The sequence below is a fragment of the Phascolarctos cinereus genome, unplaced genomic scaffold, assembly GCF_003287225.1.
Source record: "Phascolarctos cinereus isolate Bilbo 61053 unplaced genomic scaffold, phaCin_HiC Scaffold_9;HRSCAF=440, whole genome shotgun sequence".
NCBI classification, from domain to species: Eukaryota; Metazoa; Chordata; class Mammalia; order Diprotodontia; family Phascolarctidae; genus Phascolarctos; species Phascolarctos cinereus.
The window spans coordinates 18,463,319-18,491,294 of NW_027556402.1; the positions used below are offsets into that span (position 1 = coordinate 18,463,319).

The window sequence follows — 27,976 nt, forward strand, 5'->3', positions numbered from 1 at the left end:
AAGGGATCATTGTAAGCTGGGGTAGTCATGGGCTGCTTTATGAAGCTAAAAGCAGACCTTGAAGGATGGATGGTAAGATTTGCCAAATCTTTTGTCAAAGTGGGAAATGCATTCAAGGACACAAAGGTGAGAATGAACAAAGCAAAATGCCAAGGTATAATGAGTAAATGTGCCAGTTTATGCTGGAGAGTTTGTATTAAGGAATACTGGAGTTGATGTTGGAAAAAGAGAGTGATCCTAAATAAAATGTCAAGCTAAGGAGGGGGAATAAACACAAAGTGCCTGCTCTGTGCTTTACTAATTTTATCTCATTTGATTCTCACAACAATCCTGTGAGACAGGTGTTCTTATTATCTCCATTTTACAGTTGAGGAAACTGAGGCAGACAGAGGTTTTAGTGACTTGGTCAGGGTCACCCAGATAGTGTCTGAGAACAAATTTGAACTCAGGTCCTCTTGATTCTGGGACTTTATCTACTGTGCCACCTAGGTTTTTGAATACAGAAATGAAATGGCAAAACTGGACTTCTCCGAAGGCTAATTTAGCAACAGAACGCAGGATAGATTGGGTTGGGAGAAAAACTGGATGCAGGGAGCAGTTAGGAGATGATAAAGGACCACCTAGATTAGAAGAGGGAGCAAAAGATAGAAAAGGATAAAAAAAAAAAACCTCCTAGAGATTGCCCTTGGCTGACTGATTTGCTGATCGAAACCCCACCGAGCCCAAACAAGGTGGGGCATTTATTTTTGGTGGTCTCACACATACAAACATCCACATCCCCTAAAACCATGCAATGGGCATATATTCTAGGGAAAGATGTTCTTTCTCGGGAACTTAACTCGTTCCCTTCATGGGTAGTCGAAGTCCCCTTTAACTGTTCCAAGCTTCTGCTAAGCGTGACACACACACACCCCCCTCCACCCCTGGAATAAAGCAGCCAGCCCAGACAAAAGACTTGGATATTCATCGGGGGCCGCCCCCTGTTTCCGCTCCTCCCACCAAGTCACTGCTCTTTCCCTAAGGAGCCCAGACCTTTGCGTCTTCACTAGCGGCGGAATTCCGGGCTTTTCCAAGTCCCTGCCCTTCATTCCTAAACCGGAGAGAAGGACCTACACCCCAAGGGGAGAAGCAGATTGTTTTCGCCTTAGCCAGGTCCAGGTGGGCGAGAATAGAGGGAGGAGCGCAACCTCCTTCCATCCTGGCCATGGCAGTGTCCAGGGCAGTGTCCAGGGCAGTGTCCTCGGCCACTCCTCTCTTCCCCCCCCAAACCCGCGATCTGGCACAGCGACTGTCCCCAAAACTGTTACGACACTTTGGGAAGTTTATCCACTGGACCGAGGCCCCTCCCATTGGACTTATAAAAGAAAGGCACTGGTCGGGTCCACCTCACTCGTCGGACAGGACCGGCTGCATTGTCCCACACATCGTCCGGGTAAGGCACACCTCAGCCTGACTGTCCGTCGCACCAGTCCTCAGCTAGCCAGTCCGCCCCATCGCTACTCAGGATCGACCTTATCTGCCTGCCCCCAAAAGATCAGCCACGAGGTCACTCGCCGGCGAGTCACTCTACTCAGGCCAGCTAGCCCGGACCAGACGTCCCAGTTCCTCCATTCATTCTCATCCAGGAAGCACAGGCGTGGACACGCTCCCCCAAGATGGACAGCTACTTCTGGAAGATCTCCGTTGTGCTGCTCACCATTGGTAAGGTCTTCTGCTTGGCCTCTTCGGTTCTTCTCTCTTTCTAATGGAGTTAGATTATAGAATGTTGGATTTAGGCTTGGAAGAGACTAGAGATAATGTAATCCAGTGGTTCTCAGGACCCCTTTGCACTCCTGAAAATTGACGACCCTACAAAGAATTTTTGGCTATGTGAGTTATATCTGTCGTTATTTACTGTATTGGAAATCAAAATGTCAGCACTATTTGTGAATACAGTTTTAACCTCGAGGACTCCCAGGAGTTTTCCGACCTCTCTTTGAAAAAACCGCTAAAAAACTCCGACCCCATCTTTTTAAAGAAGGAGAAAGTGAAGTTTAGATAATTGAAAGGGCTTGTCCAAAGTCGATCAGGCAGAAGTGGCAGAATAGCTATCTGAACGCAGGTTCCCCAGATACAGAAATCTGTCACCTTCTGCTCATTGCCTACATCTGAAGGAGCCTTTCGGGGACGAAAATAGGACCAAGAGGGAAAATAAGATCTTTGCTTTCCCTTCTAATACCTGGAAAAATAAAACCATTACGCAGTTAAAGGTGCTGGGCGAGTTCTCACTTTGCCTGTTTACCAGAGAGGATGCCTGTAAAATATTGGTTGGCATTTCCAGGCGCCGGAGAGCGAGAAGGGAAGTGTGTGGGTTCTCCTCCCCGCCCCCCCCCCAACGCTTCCCTCTCTTGAGGCTTCCCTCGAGCTGCCTCCTCACCTGCGCTCTTCAGGTAGCTACTCCCAGCCAAGTGCTCATTGCTTCCTGTCCGGTGTGGTCAATGTGTCACTTAGAATTGGGCTTTTCTTGAATGGATTTATGGATTAATCATCATTTTTTAGGGGGTTAGGGAGATAAGGCCATTCCTTACAGAGTTCCTCTAGGAAAAAAATCAGGGTGGTTCAGGTTGAGTTTTAGTAGAAGGCTCAAGTGTTTCCCAATAGACTTGCTGAAAAGGAGCACGATTGTTCTTGTTCTCGCCTCCTGTCTGAGATTCAAGTGGAATTCCTCTGATGTTCCGAGCCCACAGACCGAAGTTAAATCATCGTTTGGCCACCTTGGCCTCAGAAGTAGGTAGACCAGTTGAAAAGCATGCTACGCATATTTCTAATTTACATTACAAGGGCAGGGACTGGGTCTATATCTTTGAGGGAGGAACTAGGTTTGGGAGAATGCTTCCTGAAGGAAACAAGATACTATAATCACCCCGACTTTCTGCTGCTACATTCTAAGGAATTGAAAAATCAAATCGAATCAAATAGTTTCTCCCCCTGTATATTGGCAACCAGGGCAACTAGGTGGCACAGTGGATAGTGTGCTAGACATCCTAAGTTCAAATATGGCCTCAGATACTTACTATCTGTGTGACCCTAAACAAGTTATTCAACCTTGTTTGCCTCAGTTTCCTCATCGGTAAAATGAGCTGGAGAGGGAAATGGCAAACCTCTCCAGCATCTTTGCCAAGAAAATCCTAAATGGCCTCATAAAGATTCGGACGCAACTCAACACCAAGATATTGACAACCATTGGGGGGGGGAGAATACAAAATTTTCAATTGTCAAGATTTTTGTTGTTGCTCTTTTTTTTTTTTTAGTGGACTTAGGAAATTAACCTGCCAAAATCTCTTGGCACTGCCTTTACACCTCATGTAATATCTTACAATGCAGGTGGCTGTTCAGCAACTAAAAATTCAATATTCAAATTTGAAGCTCTAAGGACCTATAAATAAACTGATTAATATCTATGAAGTGTGTTTTTGTTGTTGTCATGAAAGTGCTTAACCATTTTATTGCACTACTTAATTAATTATAGTTGACCTGTTTCATCAGCTACCCAAGCCTGTTTCCAAATAAGCCACTTCAGTTTCTGTTTTCCCAGTTTGTTTAGATATGTCCATGCCTCTTGGAAAATTTGAAGCTCAATTCTTTTTATTCTAGTCACTTACAATAATGTGGTTGCCAAAGTTAATGAAATAGCCAATGCCACCTAAGAATTAAAGATACGATCTCTATTTTTAATGTGATAAATTACAGAGTAAGTGGGTAGAATCATGGAAGTATCAGAACTGGAATGGTCTTTGAGGTAAAACCCAAAAAAATTCACTTCAAATGTCAGGAGGAAATTACATTTCTTTGGCTCTTGTTATATGCTGGAATAAGTTGCTGAATACTATAAAAATTTCTTTTTAAAAGGACACTTTTTTTAAAAAGGGACACTTTTTTGGGGGCCTATCAAGCTTTTTGCTGCTGGTTGTGAAAACTCCTTTCAAATGTTATTCTTGAAAAAAATGTATAGAATATTGTCAAGATGAATTCAATGTATAAATCAATGCTTCTAGGTTTAAATTAGTGTCCCTTTTCATTTGGTGTTCCTTTGTTACTTTATTTGCTTTTGCAAAATGTAAGTGTGTGTGCATATGTGTGTGCATGTGTGTGTATTCTATATGCTTTGATTTCCCCACTGTACAAATTTGAACGTTGATTCACAGGGAAAGCAGATAATTTACCTAAACTCTCAAAGTACACCAATGGAAAGAAATCAGACTCCTTCTGTTTAATTTCCTTCAGCCACAAACAGGATAAGAAAGGATCTTGAAGAGCTTAAAGATTAGAAATTGTTTCCCTGATTGGCCAAATCAGTTGTGTTTGAGCAAATACTGCTTTGGTGATTATCCCAGAAATGTGAGGTAAAATCTTTCCCAATACTTTTATAAGATTTGCCCAAATTTGTAGCCTTAAAATCCAATTCTTATTGATGCCGTAAAGATAATGAACACGGTCTAAACTAAAAGAGTTTTGCCATGAGCTTTAACCAAAAAAAAAAAAGATTCCATTCCAGCATCAAAAAGAAGAAAGCCTTCTTAAACCTGAGAAGTTTCAATAATTGTTATCTTAAGTTTCAGCATGGCTAGAGCAGAGAATTTCAATTCATGAAACTGACAAGCAAACATTTGGGAGCATTTCTTTACTTAAAAAGCTTCCAAAAGGAAAGTCTCCAAAGAATTGTTGTTTCTAAGATGCACCCACCCTGTCACTCTTGGCTTGCCCTGGAATTATGTCCAGAGTCAGAGGGTGTGGTTGCAACTTGAAGCATTCCCAACAGACCAACCTGAGCCTTTGGCTGGCTCTAATATCACATTAACATAGGAAGGTAGTTATGTTCCAGGAATTTAATCCACTTTTGGAAAGGAGGACCTTTATAGACTAGAGTTGTCTTGGGATCATCTTGGGCCTTGATTTCACTCAAAATCAAGTAACAAGAACCTTGCAATTTTTTTTCTTTGTGTTACATATTATAACACCTTGTTGAAATACGTATACTAAGGGAAAATATTTTCCAAGAAAACATAACAATATTCCTAGCTCGTACGCATATAATGCTTTAAGATTTGCAAAGCTTTTCATTTGTGTTGTCTCTGATTCTAACAACAATCCTACGGAGTAGGTCTACTAGAAATGATTCCCATTTTTACAGGAAAGGGAACTGAGGCTGACAGTAGTTAAGTGACTTTTCCAGGGTCACAACTGCTATTTAATTTCTAAAGCAGGGTTTAAACTCAGGTTTTCCTGACTCCATGTCCATCACTCTGTTCACTTGTGCCATCTCTCTCAAAAACAAAAACCAAACTGAATTCTTTTAAACTTGTTTTGCATTAGGACCTTCTGTTTCCTGTTTAATGACCATTTGTAGTTATACAAATATCCCATCAGAAATCCCATTTAAAAAATCTGATATGAAGAAGAGGTTTCTGTGCCCATGGATCCCAATAAATTCAAATTTATTTATTTATATTTATATATAATACGAATTTATTTATAATCTGATTGCTACAAATCTAACTTCTAATCAGGCCATTCTAATGGATGACAAAGGAAATTCTACTCTAAAATATAATCCCAGAGGTACTTGCAGAGGAGAAACATGATGAACTAATGACTAGTATGAGAAATTTAGATTATTTTTTAAGTGAAAGAATGCAACAGAGTGAATATTGCCTAATAAAAGCATATGTATCTATATATTCATATACATATGAATATAAAATATATACCATATAATCTCTCTCATATATTAGAGATATCTCATAATATGTCTATTATGAATTTGTATATATATGCATCATTATTGGCCAAATATATTTCACAAAATTCCATGTTAATGATTTCCTTAACTTAAACACCATTTAAAAGTAAAAAAAAATGTTTTCAGCTGCTTCTCAGGTCAGCTTATTCCCAACAGATCCCTATGACGTCTCCTGTGAATTTATCATATGTTGTAATAATTTGTATATACAATCCACCCCTCCACTCCCGTGAGAGCAAGGACTTCTTATCTCAACTTTGTATCTGGTACAAACTTTGCTTCTTTCTTCCTCAGTGCATAGTGAAATGTTTCGTATGCATTAGGTGTTTAATAATGTTTTCTTAATTAAATTGACTTTGCACTAAAGCAAAAATATCTGCAGGTATCTCTTTACTTAGGAGGTATCAAACAATTTTAATACTGACAGGATATTGATGAGGTAATAGTGACATTATTGGGGACATCAATGAGAGAAATGATTTGAAATAAACACAGCTTGCCTAGAAAAAGCAATTTCCCCTATGGTTGATTAATTAGGAGGTATTTTCTTAGAATCACATTTCCATGAGGAAATTTCATATTGCATCTCTGATCTACATTTATAGATTTTCAGGATGCTATCACTGACATTAGTGAACTTTTTTATAACATGAAATAAGAGTTGAATAGGGGCTTATAAATACTTTTCTCAGATGAAGGAAAGATCCTGGATGCTGCAAGATTCTAATGAACACTTTCTAAATCCCTCTATTATGTTTAAATGTTTTACTTCAACCAGTTACTCTTTGGAAATGTCCTTATAAGAAGCAAATGAGTCAGAAGTGTATTTTATTTGAAACTTAAATCCTGATATCTTGAGTTCATTTTAATATTCCACATGCTTCCTGCTTTCCCCATTTCAGATTCTACAGTCTGTCTACAATTTCAATATGAACATGAAGCTAAATTTAATTGTGTATGTTATTGATTGGAGCCAAACTAAAAGTATATTCCTTAGAAAACAAGGGTCTTTTGGTACTTAAGCTATAGGGATCAGCAGTTTTTTTCTCATGGAAATATTCCAATCCTCATAATCCACGTAGTCATAAATAATACATCTTCAAAGAAGCTTGAGATTAGGTAGTAGGGAATAGATTTGAAGAGATCATTCCAGTGGAAAAACAGTTTGAATTTACAATAATAAGTTGCTTATAGTTAATATGTTTTAATGACTAGCCCTTTCAGAGGTCATGGAGTGAACCTTCTAAATTTAGATTTAGGTTGCTTTTCTCATTGACTCTTAAGTGAGTTAATGAGAAAACTGAGGCCCATGATGGGGAAGAAAAGAGAAAGGGATATGCAGTGTGGCCCTTTCCAGTTATTTCGTTGGGTGCGGATTTTGAGTTTTATTTACTATTGTTTTCCAATTATTTCAACCATTTCCTTCCAACATTTTTGTAGTTGCTGCCAAGGCTAGGAACTGATTTTGAAAACTAGAATGAATTAATCAATAAACTCATTTTACCTCTATTTTCAAAGGATCAATTCAAGTGGATGTCTAAGAATGTGTTTGAAATTAAAGGAATTCTCCAACCTTGGGCAGGTCATTTAACCTCTATAGATGTTAGTTTCCCATGTGTAAACTGAAAAGGGAGTTAACCCAGATAGATTTTGTGGTCTTATCTAGCTTTAGCCGATGTTTTCAGCCTATAGCCAAAGTCAAAGGCTATCTCTTACTCTTGTCATAGTAATGAGCACAAAACCAGCATATTGGGGATTGTGTTTTTTTTTAATTAAAAAAAATTTTTTTTAGGCAATTGGGGTTAAGTGACTTGCCCAGGGTCACACAGCTAGTGTCAAGTGTTTGGTCTGAGGCTGGATTTGAACTCAGGTCCTTCTGACTTCAGGGCTGGTGCCCTATCCACTGTGCCACCTAGCTGCCCCATACAGAACTTGATACCTATTTTTTTTAAAGCAATTGGGATTAAGTGACTTGCCCAGGGTCTGAGGCTGGATTTGAACTCAGGTGCTCCTGACTTCAGGGCTGGTGCCCTATCCATATTGGGGATTATTAACTGGGTGGCCAGGTGGCACAGTGGGTAGAGTGCTGGGCCTGGAGTCAGGAAGATTCATCTTCCGGAGTTCAAATGCAGCTTCAGACACTTACTAGCTATGTGACCCTGGGCAATTCACTTAACCCTGTTTGCTTCAGTTTCCTCATCTATCAAATGAGCTGGAGAAGGAAATGGCAAACTACTCCAGTATCTCTTCCAAGAAAACCCTGAATGGGATCACAAAGGGTCTGACACAACTGAAAAAGACTGAACAACAATAATAATAACAACAATTATTAACTGGAGGTTGTGCCCCAATTTTGTACTAACCAAGAGAATTTTTCAGACCCCAACCCACCTCTGCACGTTCCCTTTAATGGAATCCTCCAATGTGGAATGTTTTTACAGAGTCGCTTGCCTGTGACAGAAGTATCAGAATTATAGTAACACTGCACCCCATCCCTGCCGGGAAAAAATATTCACAAGAGCTACTAGAAAGTAGCAAATCTGACTAGGTCCCTTGGTGTGATACTCCTGACCTGCACAATAGTCACAGAGTGGAGAAGCACAAAACCTAATCACCACCAGCTAAATAATCATCCCCAGAGTAACTGGAATCAAGCAAACAAACAACAAACATTTATTAAGGGCTCACTGTGTGCTAGGAACAGAGAATATAAAGACAAAAGTAAGACAATCCTTGTGCCCAGGGAATTGACATCCAGAGGGGAGTGCAACGTACTCACAGAGAAGTAAATGCAAGTTATTTTCAAAATAAATACAAAGTGATGGGGTGGGGGATGGTACACTAATGTGGAAAGATCTCTTGAGGGAGATCTGAACCTTGAAGAGATTTAGATGTGGAGGAGAAGTAATCTAGATGTGGGGAATACGTGTGAAAAGTAGAGGCAAAAACCAGAATGTCATGCTTGGGGAATGACCAATGGACCAGTAGGGTGGGAATCTGGAGCGTGTGAAGGGGGATTTATGTGGTCAGTCTAGAAGGAGCCAGATTAAAGGGCCTTCAGCACCAAACAGAGGAGTCTGTATTTTATGCTAGTTACAATAGGCAGCCATGAAGCTTTCAAAGAAGAGTGATGTGGACAGCCCTGAACTTTAGAAACACCAAATTGGCACCTGTGGATAGATTGAGGAGAGGAGAGAATGAGGATACAGCAGGTACAACACTGAAGCTTCTGCAGTAGTCCTCATAAAAGGTGATGAGGACCTGGTCATTGTGGGATGTATAGGAAGGAGATAGTGGGAGATGTGGTGTTAGAAAAGTCACTATACTGGGAAATGAAGTTAATCTTAATGTCGGTTCAGGAAGGATCTCTGATTTTACCATTGTGGGAAATTCAGAGTGTGAAAATTTTCTTCTCAAGTGCAGATATCAGCCCATTTATGTCTTAGGAGCTATATTAAGTATCTACTACATGACCATGACAGAGGGTACAAAAACAAAAATGAAAGTGCCTGCCCTGGAAGAACTTACATTTTACCATGAGGGAAACAATACCTATAGAGATAAATAGGTATAGGCTAACCCAGGCTTCTCTGGACATGCCAGTTCTAACACGGAGGAGCCCTTGAGGAGCCTTTGTGTAGGGGGTGGGGTTGGGGGCTTAATGTGTTTATAAGGCACATGGAAGCCAGTTTGTGAGAGACTGGAGACAGGTTTGCATTTTTTCCAAGAGCAATAGGGGGAAACAGCTTTTTCATAGAAAGAATGACATGGCCCTACTTGTGCTTTAGGAATATAAATTTGCTGGTTGTTTGGAAGATGAATTAAAAGTGAGAAGTTCACAAAACTGGTGAATTGGACAAGACACAGAATTTAAGTGATATTGACAACTCAGAGGAGGGATTTAAATCCATGTTTTCTATCTCCAAATGTTAGATACAAGGGGAGCCAAAAAGTTTAGATAAGACACAGCCCTTGCCCTCAGGAAGCTTGCAGTCCTATAGGCAGATAAGATTAAAAAACAATCTATCATTATAATCCAAGTCTTTTTAAAAATTATTTTATGTAACATCTAGATTAACATATAAGTAGGTGAAGATATACACATATCCCTTGGTGATACTTTCTATTTGTTAATGATGGGTATGTAGATGGTAGCTAAATTTGAGATTTGAGGTCCTAAAAGTCTACGTAGCTTTGGCTGATTCATCCATGAACCTGGAAAATTAGGATAATACCAGCCCTTACCTCACCATGTTGTTAGATGATAATGCATGTAAAGTGCTCTGGAAATCTAAACCCTCTACTCAGATTTTTTTTTTACCTCTGCCACGTAGTTTTTACTTACCCTGTTTATGGAATATATAGACCTCACTGCACTAATTCTTCGGCACAATTTCTTTATCTCCTGAAGTCTTGTATTATAAGCTGCCTTCACAGTTTTTGAAGGATGGATGTGCTTACTGCATTCTCTGACTGGCAAAATAAATGGCTTTGAGGGTGTGTGTATGTGTGTGTGTGTGTGTGTGTGTGTGTGTGTGTGTGTGTGTGTAGAGAGAGAGAAGAGAGAGAGAGAGAGAGAGAGAGAGAGAGAGAGAGAGAGAGAGAGAGAGAGAGAGAGAGAGAGAGAATTTTGGTATTTTTACTTCTATATGTCAATTGTCTGTGTTGATTACAGTTGATTTTCTACAATGAGATGTTAGCCATTGTTTCTAAGAGAGAGGGAAAAAAAATCATTGTCAGCAACATGCAGAGATTCAGTCATATCAGGAAGACAATGAAAAGACTATTAAGACCTAAAATCCCCAGAGACACAAACCCAGACTAGTCTGCTGGCAACAGTCTTCGAGAAGTGACAGAATTGGGCTTGAGGAAAGAGAGGGGACAAAGTGTTACCCGTCTACGTTCTTTAAAAAGGACTTCGAACAGAATGTACCTGCCCTGTGGGGGTCATGCCCACAGCTATCCAGCCTTATTCTCTCCTCTGAGGTCCATTCTCACTTCACCAATGGCCCATTGGACAGCTCCACCTGAACATTCCATAGGTATCTCAAGGTCTACATGCGCAATTCACTTTCTTCGTCTTTGAACCTGTCTTCCTCCTAACTTCCTTATTTTTGTTGGGGCCACCACTATTCTTTCAGTCACCCAACTTTGGAAGCCAAGAGTCATCTATTACTTTTCCTGGTCACCTCCTACCTTTCTAGTCTTCTTACACCCTACTCATCTCCACATATTCTATAACTCAGCAACATTGGCCCCCTTGTTCTTCCTCAATCAAGATACTCCATCTTCATTTTCACTGGCTGTCCTGCATGCTGGGAATTCTCTCCTTCTCTCCCCCTGGCTTTCCTGGCTTCCTTCATGTACCACCTAAAATCCATCTACTACAGAAGCTTTTCCAGATCCCACCTAATGCTAGGTCTTCACTCTGTTGATTAGTGCCTGCCAGTTCATCCTGTCTGTATTTGTATATAGTTTCTTATGTGTTGCCTTTCCCATTAGACTCTGAGCTCCTTGAGAGCAGGGACTGTTTTTGCCTTTCTTTGTATTCCCAGCACTTAACACAGCAGCCTGGTATCTAGCAGGTGCTTAATAAATGATTGTTGACTTGTTGAGTTACCACGTATTTTCCCAAGACATCTCTATCATCTGTCCCCTTCCCATCATCCATATGGCATTGTTATCATTCAAGCCCTTATTACATCTCCCATGGATTGCTACAATAGTTTCCCATTTCTCTCCTATATCTAATATCTGCCATCTCCAAATTCAGCTGCCAAAACAATCTTAAAGCTGGAATCTGACCATAGCACAGCTCTGGAGAAGGAGTCAAGAAGACTTGAGTTCAAACTATGACTCATTTACCCCCTATGTCACCCAGGGCAAGTCACTTAACTTGTCTGCCTCAATTTCTTCATCAGTAAAATGGAAATAATAATAGTGCCTACCTCCCAGGGTTATTGTGAGAACCAAATGAGATAATATCTACTAAGTGCTTTGCAAGTCTCAGAGTATTATTCCAATAATTGTTAGAATTATTATGTTTACTGGCAGTGGGTAGAGAACTGTCCTTGGAGGCAGGAAGACATGATCGATGCTACCTGGGGAACCATGGGCAACCCACTTAACTTTTCTTGGTGTCCCAGACAAGAGGATAATTTGGAGAAGGCACCAACCTGTACTGAGGAAATTTCCTCATTCTCCATTGATAGAGGAATTCCCTCTATCGAGACCTCGGTTTCAATGAAATTGGAGGTCCAGCCCATATCCCTATGTGAATGTTATACATTCTATCCCAGAAGCCTATCAAGCTATCAAAGCTTGAAATGCACAGAGACTTTTGGGACACCCTGCATTGTAGAATGCGACAAAGCCTGAACTTTCTTTATTACTTTGGCATTTGCAAAGCATTTTATATACTTTACATCATTTGCACCACACAACAAAAAGCATTGCCCTTGTATTACAGATGATGAACTCAAAGCTAAGTGATATTAAAGATTTGCCCTTGATTATGAAGTTAATATGTCAGGAGTGGAATTTGAACTCAGATCTTCCTGATTCCAAGCCCTCTATTATCTCATACCACATGACCTTTCACTGACGACAAGAATCGCTTTTACTTTTTGTCTTCTTGGTGAGAAAACTCCCTCTACCAATATTGATCAGCCACTCTTCCATAACTTAGCATCTTAGAGAGTTGCTGAGAACTTTGAGGGATTGAGACTTGCCCCATCACACAACCAGTATGTTTCAAAAGTGGGGTTTGAACCGTATTTTTCCCTGTTCCAAAGCTGGCTCCCTATCTACTATGCCACGCTATTTTGACCTTGAACCTAACCAGTATTTAATGAGATTTTGATGAAAGGAAAAAATATGGAAAGATTCATAGAATCAAACAACTTTTTAAAAAAGCCTAATTAGAGCAGCTAGGTGGTAAATTACATGGAGCCTTGGGTTTGGAATCAGGAAGACTCATCCTCATGAATTCAAACCTGGCCTCAGATACTTACTAGCTATGTGACCCAGGGCAAGTCACTTAACCCTGTTTGCCCAAATTCCTCATCTGTGAAATGAGCTGGAGAAGGAAATGGCAAACGATGCCAGTATCTTTGCCAAAAAAAAAAGGGTCACAAAGTAAGACACAACTGAAACAATTCAACAACAGCAAAAACAATTGTGTGCATTTGAATAGTACATTTTATACAACAAGGCTGCCCTTCGATACGTGTATTATCATATTTCCATGCATCCATGGTTAGTTACAATATAACTTCATTTTTAAAAATGTGCTGGTGTTTTATTTGAATGTGTGAGCCTGACATTGCATGAAACTATGAAAATAAAAATACAAGGTTTTAATATATGTAGAAGTAGGTTGTAAGTTACTAGTAAATTATAGGAATAAAGCAAAATGTCTCAAAAGGGCCAATTCCGGGTAATCCTATCCTACCTCTGAATGAAAGAGCAATATATATGGAGAGTCCTTGCCCTGTTGCATAAGAACTATTTCAGGTCTTAGATTATAAATGCAAATATCTGCAGTTTCCTCTTACTCTTATCAAGATCTAGATTCATTTTAAACATTTCTTAGGCATTTTTTTTGTATTCAACTCTTAATGAAACATAATTATATGTTTGTTGGCAAAGAGTAGAAATAGGAGTCATTTATAGCCAAATCAAAGCCTTGCAAAAACTCTTACATTTGCATTCTTCTGTAAAAATAAACATGTTGCAAACTGAAAAGTGCTAGCAGAAAACAGTGCTTATTCATAACTAATATGAAGGGGAGTTTCATTGTTTTTAGTAAGCAAAGTATGACCTTACCTGTTTATGAAATTTAATAAACAGATTGAGGACTTATGCCTATTTCCCTTCAAAAAAACTCTCTGCTGTTTTGTGCACATACTAAAATCATATAATTCTGTGGAAGAATTATTACTAACTAGCAATAGGTCAGGAGTTGGTTTTTCATAGAAAATAAACGTGTGAAGAAAGAAGATTTTGTGACCTGGTTGGGCTGGGTTTTGAATGTTTCTTACATACTTGAATACTTTAGGAATCTGGGGTGAGTATTCTTTCTACTGATGTGGACTGAAACCCTTCTGTGATTTAATTGGTGTGGCCAAAATACCTGGACCTAGTGACTAGTCTTCTGAGGACGAGCCTCTTTAAATCTGACTTGCTGTTTTTGAGATGACAAGCCTAGAATCCGTTTCTGGGCCTGTAAGTGAAGTCTTTCCAATTTGGGAGGACAGACTAGACTGTGCACTCCATGGCCATTACCCTTGACAGTCATGGGCAGCCTCCAAGTCAGAACAAGGCAGCAGAGGAGGACTGTAGTACCGGGCATTCAGTTCGGTTAATTGAGCAAAATAAGACCCATTCCCCTCCGTGCCACAATTATTCCTGAGCCACAATTATTTTTCCAGCTGTGCTTAGTTTAACTCATTCCAGTATTATTTCCTTTACTAATTGTGCTACACACTGTGTCTTTTAAGAACAAAGTTAAAGAGAACTTTATACAATTAAGAGCAGCATTTCCGACCCCCAGAATTCCTGTGAACGATGGGGCTAGGACCTTCTAACATAGTGAATGCTCCAGGAAAGTCAATGTTTAGTAACAGGGCTTTGCCCCCATTCCAAAGGATGGCACTCATGCCTCCCACACGGGTAGAGTCCTGACTCAGAGGGAAGAGGTAGCTTGTCTGCTGTGAGTCACCCACCCCACTTCCTGCTGCTGGACCTGAGTTTTCACTGATGTAGAACCATTCAAAAGCTTGTACCCATCAGATTCTTGAGACCTGAGAAGGTCAAGACCCAGGCACGCTTTTACTAAGTTTATATGAAAAAAAGATCGAGTGGGGGGGGTGGAGGGAGTTGGGGGGAAAGAAGCATGTCGCATGAACTTGATTTTAAGAGCAGATTTGCTTAGCCTGGGCAAGTGTCTACACTATCTCTAGGATTTTTCTTTTTCATATTGTAGAGGCTTTCTTTGTATAGGCATAAATACACATACACATTTAGGTATATATGATGCATACACATGATACTTTTATTTATTAATTACCCCTGGAAGGCAGCATGGTACAGTACATAGTAAAGATAAAACCTGTGTTACTTGGGACAAGTCACATAATCTCCCTAAGCCTCAGTTTCCTCATCTATGTAATGGGTTGTAGGGTTGGACTCAATAGCCTTTGAAGTCCCTTCCTACTCTCAGTCTATGATTCTGTGACCCTATCGGACAAGTCTGGCTTATCCCAGTAGAGCAGCAGCTGGACCGGTGTGTTGAATCACAGTCTGCATACACCATTAGGGGAGAAAAATCACAGCACAAGCTATTTCAAGCAAGGATTGGAAGTTCTACCACCACATAAATCGTTGAATTGTAGAATGGTTGGTCTGTTCCCAAAATCAAGAGGAACTGAACTATTCAGGAAATTCATAGGTAAAGCATTTATGCCACCCTTAATTGGCTGAATTTTAGTTTAAGGCACTGGGGTGCCTATGTAATGTAATATAACTGGTTCAGTTCCATGTTTATTAGGCATCTGCTTGGAGAGGTAATGGAAGATGAGCCGGATGTGAGCTACGGGAGACCTAGATTTGAATCCCAGGTCAACCACTTAGTCACTATGTGACCTCACAAATTCATTTCACCTCTCTAGGACTCAGTTTTCTCATCTGTAAAATGAGGATGCCAAACCAGATCATCTTCAATGTTTCTACCAGCTCCAAAGACTGTCATCTCACGTGTCCCATGCTAGGTATTAGGGGAGATAAAAAGATAAATTAAAAAACAATTCTGTCCTCGTGTCACCATTTCCTAATAACTACAGCCAAGGAAGTGAAAGATGGCAACCTGAATGCAGTTGATGAGAGGAACCTTTGACATGACATTGACATTTAAAATTAGATTCAAAAATGAAATCTTTGCTGCAATATTAATCTAGCAATTCAGCGGCAGGTCTCACGGAAATCTTCCTGATCACTGGACTGGCTCCAAGGGAGGGTCCGCGGGTAAGGAAAGCCCAGTTCTCAGGCTGGCACACCTTGAACTGAACATTCTTTAATTAGCAAAGACAAATATTTCACCTGTGGCCTGAATGAACTGGAACCAAGTTTCTGACGGTGGAAAAATTAACAACGGAAAGACTAGTATCTGGTTTCTGTAAAGTACAAAGAGTTTAGATATTCTGTGTGTGTGAATGTGTGTGTTTCAGACATGTTATTTCTTGTGGGAAGACTTGGTAATAGGCCCTCTTAAACTAATCATAATTTGTTGGGCAGGTTGAAATGACAATAGACACCAATATAGCTAAAAGCATTCAATTTAAATACACGTGACCATATGAGCTAACAGAGATGGCACAATCCCATAGGAGTATTATATTGGGAAATTGGCCAAAAGTTGAAATAGATGAGAATTCAAATTGTCCTTTGCAATGAGCAATGTGGATCAGAGTCAATTAGTCTATTTGGATGACAATAGACAATAAAGATCATGTGTCTATATTTTATCCTCAAAGAAAGTAATAAATATCAAAATATTAGCCTACTCAAAGGAGAAATCCAGATCGACAATCTTAATCTTTTTTGAAACCATTAGCTTTATTTTTTGTTTGACGAAGACAGATTGAAGATATGCTTCTGTTTCCTAACCCTCAAATTAAGTGGTATTTTCAAACTTCAAAGATTTAATTATTGGCCATTTACAAACTGTGCTTTCTTTTGGACAAAGCATTTCAGCTCTCCGGGCAGCAGTTTCTTCACTTACAGAAATGAAAATTTTGGCATAGATGGCTTAGATGGTTCTTGACACCTTTGAAATCATTGGAGTGCAAGAAATGCATGGGACTGTAGCCGATAATCCAGTGTTCTGTCGGTCCTAACACCATTTGGGTTCAGGAGATTGGACGTGCTCCATATAGTTTTAGTGAGTGAAAAACAAAGCATTCAGCTTAACAAGTCTATCCACCTGGCATTTCAAGAAGAGAGAATATCCATCCACCAGTCATAGACATGACTTTTAAAATGCCAAATAGAATACTGGGTGGGCAGTTGTGGGGTTATTTCCTCTTGAATGAGATCATACTAATTTTGTTATCTGACAGTAGAGGGCACTCTCAGCACACCCTGCCCACATACGTACATACCTACATACATTTATTCGTGCGTGCATACATACATACATACATACATACATACACACACAAATAGACAGCTAAATAAATAAATAAGTGAATGAATCCTTAAATAAACATAACTAGCTAGAATCCTTAAGAAGGAAATCCCAGTTATAACTTTAATTTGTTTGTTTTTTAAATTTTAAACTTCACATACACCAAATAAAATGAATACATCCATATACATATTGAGGAACAGAAGGAAAGGTTTGCTTACAAAGCTGTGAATCTCTGTGTTGTAGAGCTGGTTTTCTGATTTGTCTTGCTACTTTGTAATTATCTCTGGCCTTTCTCCCTCCAGTTATAACTTCTGGCATCATATCATTTGACCCTGCTCTGATTTAGTTCATAGGATTTAAACTCATAAGGGGCCTTGGTGATCTTAGGATTCAAATCCCTCATTTTCTAAATGAGGAGACTGAAGCCTTAGACATTTAAATGATTGACACACATGCAGTAAAATCATGATTTTAACGCAATTTGCTAACTCCCAATATGATAAGAGAAGAAAACACCTTGTTTTATTAACTTTGCCCTTTTCCAAACTCCGTGACCATTACCTAATGACTATTTCTGTGGAGTGGAACTAGTCACGAGGTTAACATCTGGGTCTCCAACTGAACAAAAACGGTTCTATTCTGCCCCCCCCCCGGCCTTGTTAAGTAAGTGAGTACCAAGCTGAATGAGCACCCTGTCTTTTCCTGTCACTTCTTGTGTTTTGGCACCTCCTTGAGTGGTTCTATAGATCTCTGATTGGAAGACCCCAGGATTAAACAATGCCCTGTGGAAATCATCATCCTGGGCATTATAACTACTTCTATTTCTCTGATGGAGACTCAGGTAAAGGAAGTTTAATGGCCTTCTCAGACTTCCAGACAGTTAGGACACAGTATTAGAATGCTTAAGTCTGATCTATCTAAGGTATCTATTTAGGCATTTCCTATATGCAATAATCTGGGTATTGAATTTCACTTCAAATTTTGGATTGCGTGATTTTTTTTTATAATTTTGAATTATCTTAATGTAAGCTAATATAAAATTTAAAAAGAATACTGATTTTTTTTAAAAAATTCAGTTTCCATGTCAGTTATCAGTGGAAGACCTGAGTTCAAATATGACCTCAGACACTCACTAGCCATGTAACCCTGTGCAAGTCATTTAACCTCCGCCTCAGTTACCTCAACTGTAAAATGGAAGTAACAGCACCTACCTCACAGAGCTGTTAAGAAGATCAAATGAGATAATATCTGTAAAGGGCTTAGCACAAAGCATGGTACGTAGTAGATCCTTCATAAATGCTAAGTCCTTTCCCCCAGTACACATAAGATTATATATATACTTTTGTCTTTCTTTGATATCTCTCTTAGCTTTACAATATGACTCCAATAAAGAGGTATTCATTTCATTGTTGAGTTGTTTTCATTCATGTTTTACTCTTAGTGAACCCATCTGGGGTTTTCTTGGGAAAGATACTGGAGTGGTTTGCCATTTCCTTCTCTAGCCTATTTTCCAGATGAGGAAACAGAGGTAAACAGGGTTAAGTGACTTGCTCAGGGTCAAGTGTCTGAGACCAGATATGAACTCACAAAGGTGAGTCTTCCTGACTCCAGGGCCAGCTCTCTATCCACTGCACCATCTAGCTGTCCCAGGCATTCATCTTTTGATAGAATTAATGAAGTTTCTAGAGTTGAACTTATAGTTTATGAATTCAACCCTCCTCTCCTCACTCCTCCACTCCTAGAGATACTCTCTTCAATTTGTGCTTTTAAATCTATTGAACTTGACTCCTGTGTCTTAATTTGTTGTCTTTGAAAAGGTCACTTATGACATATTAGTTAGCAAAATAATATATATGCAACTACTGAAACATAATGAATTGTATGGTTATGCTAAAGGATTGAGTGTCTCTTTTCATTAATTTTGTTGACCTTGAGATGAGATTTATGCTCGAAAAGTCTCTATGAAATTTGTAATTATTTAAAAGACTATCAAGGCTTTTATTTGAAACATTAATTGAAATCTCTTGTCATTTCTTCTTTGGAAACAGTTGTGTGCCTTTTGCAAGATGCTCATAATACAACAGTGATTCCTTCGTGTATCCCAGGAGAATCAAATGAAAATTGCACAGCTTTGGGTATGGTCATCTTTTTAAAAATATTTCTGCATGCATTTAATCTCTCTGTCCCCATACCCTTCCCTTAAGGAGCCAAAACAACTCCTCCCCCCCCCAAAAAAAACCAAACAACCCTCTCATCATAAGCATGAGTAGTCCTGCAAAGTAAATTCCCACATTGCCTTCCCCTGAAAATGTACATCTCTCTGTATATTTTCAATTCATCATCTCTTCATCAGGGGATGAGTGACATGTTCCATCTTCAGTCCTCTGGATTAATGGTTTGTCATTGCATTGACCCGAAAGACTCTCATAGTTACTTTTCTTTACAATGTTGATGTCATCGTATCAATTGTTGTCTTAGCTCTGCTCACTTATGTCTGTATCAATGAATAGAAATCTTCCCAGTTTCCTCTGAAATTCTCCTGTCTTTTGTGGCACAATAATATTACATTTATATTCATATGCCATAATTTGTTTAGCCATCCCTCAATAGGAATTCAGCCTCTTAGTTTCCATATTTTAGTTCTTATAAAAAGAGCCACCATAAATATTTGTGCATGTGTGTGTGCATGTGTGTGTGTGTGTGTGTGTGTGTGTGTGTGTGTGTTTCCTCTTTCTTTGATCTCTTTGGGGTATAGGCCAAGTAGTATCACTTGGACAAAGGAGAAGCATAGGATAGTACATTTTTGAGTATAGCTCCAAATTGCTTTCCAAAATGGCTAGACCACTTCACTCCTCCACCAAAAGTGTACCTATGTGGGGCAGCTAGGTAGAGAGAGCACTGGGCTTGGAATCAGAAATCAAGAACTGATCATCATGTGGTCAAATCCAGCTTCAAACACTTACTAGCTGTGTGACCCTGGGCAAGTCACTTCACCTTATTTGCCTTAGCTTCATCATCTGTAAAATGAGCTGGAGAAGGAAATGGCAAACCATTCCAGTACTTTTGCCAAGAAAACCCCAAACAGGGTCATGGAGAGGCAGAGATGATTGAAAATGACTGAAGAAGAAACACAAAAACAAAAATTGTCCCACAGCCCTCGCAACAAGTTTTATAAGTATGCTCATCTCTAGTAATGTCATTCCCAAGAATTAACCATTTTGAAGAACAACAGAAACTCAAAAAGACTCCATTTACATGTATATGTATATGTGTATATATACATATACACACATATGTATATATATATATACACACACAAACACACATACATGTATAATATACACATATCCCCACATATACACAGAGAGAGAGACAGATAGACAGAGACAGAGGCAGTGTGGTGTAGTTACAGGACCTGGATTACAACCCTGATCATTTTCTAATAAATCTGTGGGCTTGAACAAATAATTTAAATTCTCTGAGTCTCCATTTTCTCACCTGTACAATAAAGGGATTAGACATAATGGCCTTTGAGCCCCTTCTAGCTCTAAGGTATGATCTATGACAGATGTTAAATCTGGTCATGTTGTTTCAGTCGTGTCCAACTCTTTGTGACCCCATTCAGGGTTTTCTTGACAAAGATACCGGAACAGTTTGCCATTTCTTTCTCTAGTTCATTTTTACAGATAGATAAACTGAGGCAAACAGAGTTAAATGATTTGCCCAGGGTCAAACAACTAGAAAGTGTCTGAGGCTGGATTTGAAATCAGATGCTCCTGATTCCAGGGCTGGAGCTCTGTACGGTCACCACCTAGCTGCCCCAAATCTGGTCATAGAATCACTCTTTTGATTCTAGTATAGGGATTAGATAAGAACTAAGCCTGTGATTTCAGATATGGGGGACTCCTGAAGGAGGAAACTCCCACCAATAATTCAAGTATCATTTTATTTTTAACTTAGAATCCTGGAGGGCTACCTGAGGGTACTGAGAAGTTAAGTGTCCATGGTCACACAGCCAGTATTTTTCAGAAGTGGGAGCAGAGTGTGTGAAATGAAAAAGGAAAACCCTGGATTTCCACCAAAAAAAAAAGAATTTTTTTGAGAGGGGATAGATTTTGGAAAATAGGGGAAAAAATGGAAAAGTAAAAATTGGACACTGCCTAGGGTTCAGCAAGGGAATTGGACCTTAGAAAGACTTCAGAAATATTCAGGTCTATGCTGTCATATACTGGAGCTCTGCTGCAGAACTCTTCTGAGAAAACCTTCTCTTGGGAGAAGTCAATGGTAAAACTGGGAAAGGGGAGATCTGCACATGCTAAGCACTTGGTACATCTTTGTGTGTGTGTGTGCGTGTGTGTGTGTGTGTGTGTGTGTGTGTGTGTGTGTGATTAGCCTTTCTCAACCTTATTTCTGTTTTCAACTTTAACCACCTTTGAGGCTCTCGAATTTCATAAAACTTGTCATAACCTGCAGAGCCAGGAAATTGAAGGATTAACAAGCGACAAAGCTGATAATGAGGGAAGAGGTGATCCCCACAGACACGGGGGGGGGGAGGGTAGCCCAACCAGCAGCAGTAAGATCTTGGAGTCTGGCAAGTCCGAGAGCCAGGAAGGCAAACTGAGGCAGGGAAAGGAAATCCAACTCTAGCAGGCCAGGGATCAGATCCAAGGAGACAGACTGGGAATGTTAAACCAGGTTCTAACACAAAGCAGGTGGGAATAATTGTAATCATATCTTCCTGCCCATCACTTAATTTCATAGGATTGTAGGATATGGGAATGGGAGGGATCTCAATGGCTGCCTAGTCTAGCACCTTCATTTTACAGGGGGAAAGCTTCAGAGAGAGGATTTCAATCTACATCCTCTGAATGGAGAGCCAGTGCTGTCCCCACTGTATTTACACTGTTTCCATTTCTGGGCCTCAGTTACCTCATCTGCAAAATGAGGATAATAATAGCACCTACTTCCCAGGATTATTATCTTCAATTATTATCTCTAATTTATCCTGTTTATATCTTCTTTGCATATAGTCGTTTGTATGCCATCTCCCTCATTAGACTATGTTGTCTTTCAAAAAGGAGGCAGCCGGATGGCTCCATAGCACCTAGAGAGCTGAGCCTGGAGTCAGAAAGACCTGAACTCAAATCCAACCTCAGATACTTACTAGCTGCATGACCCTGGGCAAGCCAACAAGCTTCTAGTTCAGCCAGTTTCTTCAGCTGTAAAATGGAGACAATAATAATGCCTATCTGCTGGAGTAGTTACAAGGATCAAATGAAGTAATATTTGAAAAGAACTTAACTCAATGCCTGGAACACAGTAGGAACTTCATAAATAAGCTTGTCCTCATCCTTGAGAACAAAGACTATTTTTTTTTTGGCCTTTTTTGTCTGCCCAGACCTTAACACAGTCCCTGGCACACAGTTTTATTGTTGTTCAATTATTTCTGACCCTTTGTGAGCCCATTCGGGGTTTTCTTGGCAAAGACACTGGAGTGGTTTGCCATTTCCTTCTCCAGTTCATTTACAGATGAGGAAACTGAGGCAAATAGGGTTAAGTGACTTGCCTAGGGTCACACAGCTAGTAAGTATCTGAAGCCAGATTTGAACTTGGGTGAGTCTTGATGACTCTAGGCCTAGCATTCTATCCACTGTGTCACCTAGCTGCCCTCCAGCACATAGTAGGCATTTAATAAATACTTTTTGATTATTTGTTGTGAGGATAAAATGAGACATTTGTAAAACTCTTTGCAAACCTTAAAGCTTTATATAAATTCTAGCTATTTTTGTCATCACCTGCATCACCATTATCATTATCTCTGAGGGTCCCTTACAACTTTAAATCTGGTATCCTTTATGAAAAAATACTTTTGTTAATTTACAAAGCACTTACTTCTCCACTCCCCCCTCATAAGTGGCTAGTTTCAATATTTTTTAGTACCCATTTTATAACTGAGGAAACTGAGTCTCAGAGAAGGGGAATGACTTGTGGACATTCATATAGGTAATAAATAAACAAAGACCCCACATCACACTCCCTTATAGCTCTGGCAGAGGAAATTGGGACTGGAAATTGGGGCTTCAGGGCTCTTGTCTTCATATCACCCGTTTTCCTGAATCTCTGTGGCTCTTGGCTTGGACCTGCCAAAATTCCTTCACACCTTGGGACCTTTCAATCGTCCTCATGGTGCTACCCCCGAGTGGACACCTTAAGGACAGTTGGCAGCTGGGCTCCCATATGTCTTCCCTTAATTTCGGTTACTCACACACTTGGAATACCTCACAGTATTTTCATGCCGACGGCCACGGCAAAGAAAAAGTCCCTTCAAAGTCTTCAGGTCAATGTCAGTCGGGCATGCTCCCCTCCCCCTCTCTCCTCACAGAGCAGCATCTAAGTACTAGCCCGCAACAACCTAGGTGCTGTGTTGCAGAATCAGGTCCTTCCCGTTCTGCTTCATACCAGGCTCCACCCAGGGCTCAGCACACGGGAGCTGCTCATAGGATCTCTTCACTGGGGATGACAATGGGGAGTGCTGCAGGTAGGAAAGCCTCACTGCCCAAAGCCAATGTCTACAGGTTGTGGGGAGGGAGGAAAGGAGGAAGGTCTGCTCCTGCATTCTTTTTGAAAATCAACTTTTGCTTCCAATTAATAAGCATTGATTTTCTCTCCCTCCTGCTGAAGAAAAAGAAAAAAAATGTCCTAGTAACACAACAAATTCTCAGGTTGGCCATGCCCCAAGATGTTTCCCCTTCTGCATTCTGAGCCCATCCCTCCTGTATTGAGATGTGGGCAGCATCTTCTTCTTCTCCTTTTTTCTTTTAATTAAGCACTTGGGGTTAAGTGACTTGGCCAGGGTCACACAGCTAGTAAGTGTCAAGTGTTTGGTCTGAGGCCACATTTAAACTCAGGTCCTCCTGACTTCAGGGCCAGTGCTCTATCCACTGTGCCACCTTGCTGCCCCTTCTTCCTCTCTCTCTAGAAAAAGATTCCCCACATGCCTTGGGGGAGGGGGCATTTGGAAGAATCCAGATGTTACCAATCATACAATAGCTCATTTCCATCAGGCTTTGTTCTTCTTCAAAGGGTCTTCATGCACATTATGGAAGGAGCATAATGTAGTGTTATTAGGAAGCTGGCCTCATAATCAGGAAGGCTTGGGTTCAAGTCTCATATCTAACATATACTAGTGGGGTTGTCTTGGGTAAGTCCTCTTGGTGTTCCAGACTCTAAGTTACAGAAAAGGAATTTTTCCCTGGGAATTCTTTACACTGATGAAATCACAGGTCCAATTAAAAAGGGAGACTACGAGTAATAGGCGAAAGTTACATAAAGTAGCATATAAATTCCACTATTCTTAAGCTAAGAGTAATGGGTCAACATTGCCCAGAAACAGATTCAGCTTAACTCAGGTTGCTGTTACTTTGTCAGTCAATCCAATCCTTGGTGACCTCATTTGTGGTTTTCTTGGCAAAGATACCGGAGAGGTTTGTCATTTCCTTCTCCAGCTCATTTTACAGAAGAGGAAACTGAGGCAAACAAGGTTAAATGACTTGCCCAGGGTTACACAGCCAGTAAGTGTCTGAGGTCAGATTTGAACTCATGAAAATGAGTCTTCCTGATTCCAGTGGCTATCCACTGTGCCACCTAGCTGGCCTACTTAACATCAGGAAAAGCTTCCTAAAAATGAGAAGGGGCAGGGAAGACTGGGATGCATTGTTTACGTGCCCTTTTATTCCCCATCAATGCTGTTCTTCAGGCAGGGGCTGAAGGACCACTCAGTAGGGAGGAGTGTACCTGTGGGGGTTCTTGCTCAAGGGTTGGAGTGGAGGCCCCTGAACACGACCTGAATTGGCTAATATAAGATTGTACTCTCCTATCCCATGGCCATGGCATGCTTGGCCAAGCAGATAAATATTGTATTTTTTTGTATATTTTGTATATTTTTCTTGTCCCTCCTTTGGGATGCCATGGCTAAGCACCTCCATTCCCTCACTTCTGAAGTCACTCCAGTTCAGAGATTCTATGCTTCTATTAAAAAAAAAAAAAGTCCAAGAGGCCTGGCATCTTGGGAAACTGCCTCATCTGCTTGCAATGGTAGCTTGATGACATGTGTCACTATAAGTAAAGTTGACACTCAGTTTTTAAAAGACTGAAGCAAAATAATGCATTTGTTTTCCATTCTTTCCACAGTTCAAATGGAAAATAATCCTCGAGTTGCTCAGGTAGCAATTACAAAATGCGGAGAGGACATGCAAGGCTACTGTTTACATGGGCAATGCATCTACGTGGTGGATATGAGTCAACACTTCTGCAGGTAAGTGGCCGTCATTACTTCTTGTGGGATAATTTCTTTTTAATTGTTTTACCGACTTCCGGGCTCTCCCCTTCCCAAATCATCCTTTGCAGTTCTGCCAAAGTAATCTTCCTAATGCTTCCTAAATCTGACCGTGTTCCTCCCCTGCTCTACATTCTCCAGGGGCTCACGGTGCTTGGCACATGAAGGCCACTTAATATATGCTTATTGGGTTGAATTGAACTAATGTGTATTTTGTGTGCGCCTTGTAGGAATTTAAGAAATTTTCAGTCAATATAAAAAAGGAAAATGGGCAGAAATGTTTTCTAGAGCTGTTGTTGAGACATTTCAGTCACCCCATTTAGGGTTTTCTGATACTGGAGCAGTTGGCCATTTCCTTCTCTAGCTCATTTGACAGATGAGGAAACTGAGGCAAATGAGGTTAAGTGACTTGCCTAGGGTCACACAACTGATAAGTGTCTGAGGCTGGATTTGAACTCAGGTTATCCTGACTCCAGAACTGGCACTTTATCCACTACTGCCCTATTGTAGAGTATTCGGTTAATTACACTATTGGATGATGCCACTTATCTCCATAAAAACCACAATTTACTTCAGACATTGCAATGGCAACTGAGAGGATTTTAAAAAAAAAACCCATGATATTTGTTCCAGCATGCATACAGTGCTTTAAGATTTGCAAAGCATTTTACAAATATTATCTCATTTGAGCCTCACAACAATCATGTGAGATAGAGGCTGTTATTATCTCCATTTTACAGATGAGAAAATTGAGGCAGACAACAATAGAGAGACTTGCCTGCCCAGGGTCGCATGGTTAGTAAGTGGCTGAAGTCGGATTTAAACTCAGGTTTTCCTGAATCTAGATCCAGCAAGCTAACTACTATACCACTTAGCTGCCCCTAAGACAAGTGTATGAAATAGAACATTTAGCTTTTGACAGCCAGTGGTGACTTCTTTTATAACTATTCACGTGCATCAGAAATGACTCTCTTTTATTGTTTGTTTTGTGTTCTTTTAATTTAAAAAATTAAGGGACTATTCACTGCTGAGTACCAGAAATATAAAAGAAAAAGATTAGATAGATAGATAAAAAAATAAACAAATCCTTGCCTTCAGGGAGCTTATATTCTACTGGGGAGTGGGGCGCAGCATGTCCACAACATCATGGTTTCTGCTGTGCAAAGCCTCCCTGGTTTCCTTTCCCTCCAAGGTTACTCTTGTGTTAAATAACTATGCTCATCTTTTCTACTTTTACCTAGGTGTGAAGTGGGCTACACAGGCAGCCGGTGTGAGCATTTTTTGCTAACTGTTCAAAAACCCTTAAGCAAAGAATACGTGGTGCTGACTGTCATCCTTGTTCTTCTGTTCCTGATCATCATGGCTGGTTCTATATATTACTTCCTCAGGTGGTAAGACAGAATTTCTTTACACTCTTCTTTCCTTTTTCTTTTCTCTCTCTCTCTCTCTCTCTCTCTCTCTCTTCTCTCTCTCTCTCTCTCTCTCTGTCTCTCTCTCTCTGTCTCTCTCTGTCTCTCTCTGTCTCTCTCTGTCTCTCTCTCTCTCTCTCTCTCTCATGATTTTAGCCTTCATCGATGATACTCCTTCAGGGTATGAATATTTGCTGCTGCCACCAAGTACAATATTGTTATATAGCTGATGAGAAGGAAGAACAATATTGGTAGTATTTATGAAAGTGTTGGTGGCTGACCTGAAAGCATAAGGGTAGCCAGAGGCTAATGGGGAAAATTCCTTGAATTTGGGGTGTGAGTCTATGGTCATGGAATCTGGGTTTGGATCCAAAGTCTGATATGTATGCATGTGTATACACACACATGCACACATGTATATGTATATATGTATATGTCTATATACATATGTGTGTATGTATGTGTGTGTGTGTGATTGTGTGTGTGTGTGTGTGTGTGTATCTCCTTAGGCAAATCACTTAACCTATCTGGCCTCAGTTTTCTCATCTGTAAAATGAAGAGACTGGACTAGACATCTTCTAAGGTCCCTTCCAACTCTATATCTAAAATCTCACAGGTTAAGTGATTTGTCATTAAAAAATAAAAAACCCCACCATACCATATGTCCTATGAAGTTTTGGATTCTTGAAGGAAGGTTTGATGGGCATGTCTCTTTGTCATTCAATGGTATAGTTCTGGTTTTGGTCATATAAAGTCAACAACAACAACAAGAAACATTGTCATGTAGCCATGGTCAATGCCAATCACCAAACGGGGAAGTCCTACATATTTATCTTGCACTGAAAATAACTTGAATTTGGTCAAGACCATCTGTAAAAAGTCTGCCATAGATGTCTGGTAGCACTGATTATGTGAGATGGAGGTCCATGCAGCTTTTGAGGCCACATAATTATTTCTTTTGTCAAATACAGCAGACTTACTTGACTCTTGCCTGTGCTGACTGATGTACTACTGTTTGTTTTTTTATCTTTGCATGTTCCCAGGTATAAAAACAGAAAAAGCAAAGAATCAAAAAAGGAATACGAAAGGGTGACTTTGAATGATGAAAGGAACTCAACATTGCTACAAGTCTGAAAGAAGCAAATGGCACATGCCCTACTACCTGCCTGGTGACAACCTCTTAGTGTTAATAGTTTTGTTTTATTAATAATATTTATGTTCAAAAAAAAAGGTCAAGCCATATATATTTTTTTCTTTTAAAAGAA

The 27,976-nt window shown here is 40.0% G+C and overlaps 1 protein-coding gene across 1 annotated transcript; it reads left to right on the forward strand.

Annotated features, from left to right (window-relative positions):
* The first annotated feature begins 65 nt into the window (after window positions 1-65).
* On the forward strand, window positions 66-27,976 carry EREG (epiregulin). The gene is made up of 7 exons (XM_078148836.1): window positions 66-72; window positions 1,023-1,432; window positions 1,584-1,701; window positions 19,016-19,102; window positions 25,158-25,281; window positions 26,544-26,693; window positions 27,755-27,976. Exons 1-7 carry the CDS (start codon window positions 66-68, stop codon window positions 27,843-27,845), a joined length of 987 nt encoding a protein of 328 aa, XP_078004962.1. The 3' UTR covers window positions 27,846-27,976.

Coding starts and splice junctions, on each gene's coding strand:
- EREG (XM_078148836.1), top strand. Junction 19,103..25,157: donor TGAAAATTGCACAGCTTTGG/GTATGGTCATCT, acceptor TTCTTTCCACAG/TTCAAATGGAAAATAATCCT. Junction 26,694..27,754: donor ATATATTACTTCCTCAGGTG/GTAAGACAGAAT, acceptor GCATGTTCCCAG/GTATAAAAACAGAAAAAGCA.